The sequence below is a fragment of the Urtica dioica genome, chromosome 11 (genome assembly GCF_054948205.1).
Source record: "Urtica dioica subsp. dioica isolate 48M chromosome 11, U.dioica_male_clone48M_v1_H2, whole genome shotgun sequence".
NCBI classification, from domain to species: Eukaryota; Viridiplantae; Streptophyta; class Magnoliopsida; order Rosales; family Urticaceae; genus Urtica; species Urtica dioica.
In genome coordinates, this window is record NC_142766.1 from 22,054,286 (window position 1) to 22,060,285 (window position 6,000).

General features: G+C 37.9%; 1 protein-coding gene across 1 annotated transcript; it reads left to right on the plus strand.

Annotated features, from left to right (window-relative positions):
* Positions 1-4,192: 4,192 nt before the first annotated feature.
* Positions 4,193-5,264, plus strand: LOC149382429 (germin-like protein subfamily 1 member 17). The gene is made up of 2 exons (XM_089630021.1): positions 4,193-4,366; positions 4,551-5,264. The coding sequence occupies exons 1-2, from the start codon at positions 4,243-4,245 to the stop codon at positions 5,108-5,110; spliced, it is 684 nt and encodes a 227-aa protein (XP_089486147.1). The 5' UTR covers positions 4,193-4,242; the 3' UTR covers positions 5,111-5,264.
* The last annotated feature ends 736 nt before the right edge of the window (positions 5,265-6,000 follow it).

Genomic DNA, 6,000 nt, shown 5'->3' on the forward strand with positions numbered 1-6,000 from the left:
AAGAAAGGTTGGAAAGACCTCTGACTTTGCACGAAGTAGGTAGATCCAAGTGAACCTGGACTGATGATCAATAAAGTGGATATAGTAACGATAGCCATTTAAAGACTCCACAGGTGCAGGGCCCCACAAGTCTGAGTGAACTAGCTCAAGAGGTGTGTTGTGAGTAGTAGTTGAGCTGGGGTATGGAAAGTTGTGTATTTTTCCTTTACAACACGCTTCACAGAACAAGGAGTCATCTTTATTGATCTTTTGAGTCAGTTTATTACAGCTAGATAATACAGATTATACAACAGAGACAACTGGATGGCCAGGCCTGTCATGCCACAGTGAGAGAGTATTGGACTCAGTAGTGGCTTGTTGTGAATCTGTAGTTGGTATTGCTGTAGCTGGCACAGAGTTGGCACAGTAGACTCTTGTAGGTGAGGATTGCACTCGAAGAGGCTTGACTCCACTTGTTGGTAGTGTGTAGAGTCCATTCTTGAGCTGGCCTTCAAGAAGAACTTGCCTGGTGACTCGATCCTTAACATAACACACAGTTGGATGAAATTCAAAGAACACAAAATTGTCACTTGTGAAACGAGACACACTGAGTAAGTTCTTTTTTATCATTGGAACACGTAGAATATTCTCTAGTCTCAGCACCTTATTAGTATTCAAGGATTGTAAGCTGGAATGACCAGTAAAAGAGATAGAGAGTGCAGTTCCATTACCCACTACCACTTTGTCTGACCCTGTATAAGCCGTGTGGTTGCCAAGATTGGACATGTCTGGAGTGATGTGTGCAGTGGCACCAGAGTCAGGGTACCATGTGAGATCATACACCATTTCAGGTGTAGCATGAGCCAGATAGTTCTGATACACTTGAGCTGAGGACGCAGTGGTAACAGCATCACCAGGTGTTGGTGATGGCTGGACATGACCATAGTAAGCCTGTGGAGCAGCTCCTCTACCAGCACCATTTTGCACGCCACTTGTTTGAGAAACAGCTTGAGTCGGTCCTCCAAAGCTTTGATCAAATCGATGCCAGCATTGCGGTGCAAGATGTCCTGTACGACCACACAATTGGCACTGTGGACGATTGTTTGAGTTCCAACCACGTCCACAACCTCGGCCATTGCGTCCACGACCCCTGGTGTTGTTGAAGAACGCATGTGAAGAAGAATTTGAGCGAGCTTTTCCTTGAGCATTGTTTGTGGATGCAAGATTTGCCATCTGGCTAGTTGCTGAGTCAAGATCTTTGTTCTGCTTTGTGATCCGTCGTTCCTGGCTGAGTAGTAGAGCCTCAACCTCAGCGACATTGTAAGTTTCTTTCCTTGTCTCAATGGACGTGACGACCGAGTTGTACTCAGGCCCTAGACCTTCAAAGATTGCATCTATATGCACATCATCCTTGATTTCTTCACCGATCGATGCAAGAAGATCGATTGTAGTTTTGATTTGAAGGGGATAGTCATTCATCGACTTCGATCCTTTCTTTGTTGCAGCAAGATCACCACAGAGCTGTTTGATTCGTGCCTTCGTAGTGACAGTGAAATACTGTTCCAGTTTGGACCAGACTTGGTGCGATTCATTGCAGCCAATCATCCTTGTGAGAAGATTCTCAGACATAGAGGAGAGAAGCCATGAAAGTAGTAATTGATCTTGTTGTTCATGTTCCAGAAATTCCGGATTTGTCACCTTGAGTTGCCGATCTGACTCTGAAAGATACTCTGGAGGCTTCTCCGAACTCTTGATGAATCGAAGAAGCTTGTGACCTCTAATGGAGGCCAGAATCTGATGACTCCATAGCAGAAAGTTATCCTGCGTGAGTTTGATTGAGAGCGAATGCGAGAAGGCAATTGGTCCTGATCTTGTAGACGAAGATCCAATCGTTGCCGACGAGGAGTTTTCCATTACCGGCGATGAAAGCTCTTATACCATATTAGAATCTCTTCAGAGAGAAACCTAGATCAAAGAATGAGTTTGAGAATTGAAAAGAATATTCTCATTGATGAATTCTGTTATCGATACAAGCTATATACTCAGAGTGATTGTTTAACCAACTCCTAACTAACTTGCCATGTGACATTACATGATTGGTTTACACATATAAATACAATAAGCTACTGTAGTCTCTTCCTCATGCTACGCGAGTGTATCTTCACGTACACGTCACCTCATACTCTAATAGTTTCACCATAATTTTAGAGGCACTTTTTAAAAGATGCCCCAAAAACTTATAACAACTGCTTTCTCGGAACTGATGTGATGCACTAGTACTCTTATTGGTATATTTCAATATAATCGACTCGTATACTAATAATTAAGCTTTAACAATGACTTTTATACTAAATGCCGTAAAAGTAGCGCCTACCAAAGTCAATCTTATAGTAGTGCATATGTCAGTTCTTTGTATAGAATTGAACCACTGTATTCAAACCAGCTTCTAATCAAGTAAACATGAGTTCTAGTGCGCTAATTTATTTCGTGTTGCTAAAAATTGTCAACGAGAATTCTGTCTAAGTTAGATGATGATTTGATTAATCCGGCGTGGAACCTATAAAGACGACGGTGGTCAAGGTGCCTTATTGCCTAAGTAAAATATAACGTATCTATCATTAAAGCGGTGTTTTAACAAGTTCGAGAGAATAACCTGGTTTGAGCTCTATACAAGCATTGGATGAAAGCAGTTGTGAGTACCTGAAAGGTTTGACCGTTATCATAATCGTTTCTGTTTGGAGATAATTTATTCAATTTAATTATCGGATTTGAGGAGATTTAAATGTATAGAACAGTTCAATTCAATAAGGAGTTAATCTAATATAACACAGAATTTTAAAATATTACAACAACATTCAAATGGCTAATAAATAATATATTGAAAAATCTTGGCGAATTTACTTAAATGTGATTAATATTGTTATTTAACAACAATTATAATAATATAGTTTGATATCATTTGGATACTATATATATTGAGATGATAGAACTCTTCAATAATTACAGGCGCTGCATGCACTATTTTATATGGAAAGACTTTGGCTCTTGGTCAATTTAATCAATAGAAATTTATATAAGTTGTTGTATCCAGTTTTGTCCTAACACAATCCAAAACTTGGTTGCATCGTTGGGAGTAAGAAGATACGCTTTTAAATTTATTTATTTTTACTATATTTTCATTGAGAACAAACGGTTCATAGAAACTAGTACAATTATTATTATATATACACGAAAGTTGCTTTGAAAGTTTCATAGAAACGGATCATGTGATATGAATTTTGAGATTTTGGTCAAAGCTGGGGTTTTATCCAATGGGCGAAACGTTTTTTTTTTTTAAATATATTTTTCTTCTTAATTTATAATTATTACGGACAAGTGTTTACATATAGATAAAGTAAATAAATTAGTTTTGTTAGTGCAAATAATCTCCGAAATATTTTGAATAACGGTGGCACTAATGAAAATCTATTTATGTATACTTTTTTTTTTATTACCTGTTTATTAAAAATACACTACCGTGGTTTAAATATTAGTACGAAAATATATTTTAATTTAATTTTAATATGTGTGTCTATTTTTTTTAATAAGAGTCCTCCAATGAACTTTAATCCAGTCAACCCTTAGATTTGGAGGGCCGGTTAGGTATTTAAATATAGGACATATGTTCGTGTATTTTAAACAGGACCAACCCAAAATACGGGTAATTTAAACTAAAATAAATGTTCCTCTACAGTTAGGTTTAGAAAATAATTCAAAGAGCTGTCACAATAATTTATCATCAGACTATATGACCCAAAATTTTAAAGCCATCAAGAAAGCCTTCCAACTGAAAGTACGTTCATATAAGGCAGTCAGTCCTATGAGTAGTTAGGAAATGGAAGAATAGTCAAATATAAATTTCACAAAGTAAATCCGGAAAATACATATACAAAATATACCGCTATAAGAGACTCGAAAACATATCAGTTATTAATAATATTTGACAGTTTCAACCACTAGTAGAAACTAACATATATGATTGTTTATACAAATAGTACAAATGGGGAATTATTAACGTGTAAAGAACTGCAATAAGTTTTGAACCAAGTCTTTAATAAATAATAAACAGACCAGGTCTCTTTCCGATTTGTGAAAAAAATAAAATAAAATAGACTAGTTCATGCACAAGCGTACTATAAATAGACGTGGATCATAATGCATATTTCTCATCCTTCACTTGCAATACACACATAAACACACAAAAGTACCTGAAAAACATCAATCATGAAGAGCACTCACTTCCTTATTTCACTTGTTCTTTTCGCTTTGGCAACTTCCATTGCCACTGCCTATGACCCAAGCCCTCTTCAGGACTTTTGTGTCGCTACAAACGACACTAAAAACGCTTGTAAGTTATAACTTATACCCACTTTCTCTTAAATTTGTATACTCATTTTAGGTCTTAGCTAGATGTATGTATTGTTATATATATATATATATATCTCTTTTTTTTTTGTTCTCTCATTTTATCCGTACAAACCCTATTTTATCATGTACATTGACGTATATATTGTTCTTTTTTATATGAGCAGTGTTTGTGAACGGGAGATTCTGCAAGGATCCAATGCTCGCCAAGGCCGACGATTTCTTCACTTCGGGCCTCGACGTGGCCGGAAACACCGACAACCCTGTCGGCTCGATTGTAACCGCTGTGACCGTCGACAAACTCCCAGGGCTCAACACTCTCGGGGTACAGCTCGTGCGTATCGACTACGCGCCGTACGGACAGAACCCACCACACACTCACCCACGCGCCTCAGAAATCCTGGTGGTGGCCGAGGGAGAGCTCTTGGTGGGCTTCGTGACCTCGAACATCCAAGGCGCCAAAAACAAGCTCTTCACGAAGTACCTCAAGAAAGGTGACGTGTTCGTGTTCCCGATCGGTCTCATCCACTTTCAGTTCAACACCGGTCACGCTCCGGCGGTGGCTTTCGCCGGACTTAGCAGCCAAAACCCGGGAGTCATCACCATCGCCAACGCCGTGTTCGGGTCCGACCCTCCGATCAACGCGGATATTCTTGCCAAGGCTTTCCAGGTTGACAAGGACGTTATCAACAAACTCCAGAAGCAGCTCTGGTACGACAACAACTAGAAAAAAAAAATACATGATTGCTTCGGCATGAATGACATCGTATACTTTTCTTCGTTTTCTGTTGTATTTCTCTAATAATTAAGTAGAATGGTGATTACGTGTGGTATACCATTCTGTCTGATCATTTCGTGTCACAGCGTTTTGTAGTTATCAATGTTCGAAGTCGATAAGACAACGTGTTTTACTAATTTCAATTAAATGAAACTCATGTGTTGTGTGTTTAAGTCTTTGTTTTTCTTTTCTTGGTACAATGCTTGATATAATTAGTTTCACGGACAAACGTGATTGAATTTAACGTCTGCGCTTTTTCTATAGTTTGATCTAGCTTTTACTTGATAGATATTTTTAAAGACTTTTTGTATACAGTGTCAAATTATTTTTTATATACATGTAATGGTTTTATGATGTCACTTATCATTTTACTGAAAAATTGTATGACAAGATAGATTATACCAACTAGATGCACAAAGGTAAAAGCAGAACTAACGCAAAAAACTCACTGAATCGATCGAATCGGGCACAATCTATCAACCAGGCCAACGAGTTTTTTCTAAGATGTTAAGAACATGATATAAAGCATGCATCTTTAAACGATATTCCAAACTATAAACTTAGCTAGCCAATCAACTTATCAACATGTTATACCATTTACCTGTCGGGCGAATAAGGAAGTAAACAATTTCAAATGTCTATTTTATGTCTTGTGTTTTGAAATTGATTAGAATCATACCATCAACTGACTTATTTATTAAACCTAAGGTATGAAAGCATCGTTTGACTAAAATCCAACGGATATGAACTAAACCAAGAGCTATAATGGGTGCGATTAGAAGTAGCGGTACAATTCCACGATGACGTTATAGGAGCTGTCGCGACTCTCAATCTTGCTT

Excerpts from the sequence above, each read along its gene's own strand:
- LOC149382429 (XM_089630021.1), top strand. The coding sequence starts at position 4,243 with ATGAAGAGCACTCACTTCCTTATTTCACTTGTTCTTTTCGCTTTGGCA. Across the intron at positions 4,367-4,550 it reads AAACGACACTAAAAACGCTT|TGTTTGTGAACGGGAGATTC; the intron begins GTAAGTTATAAC and ends TTATATGAGCAG.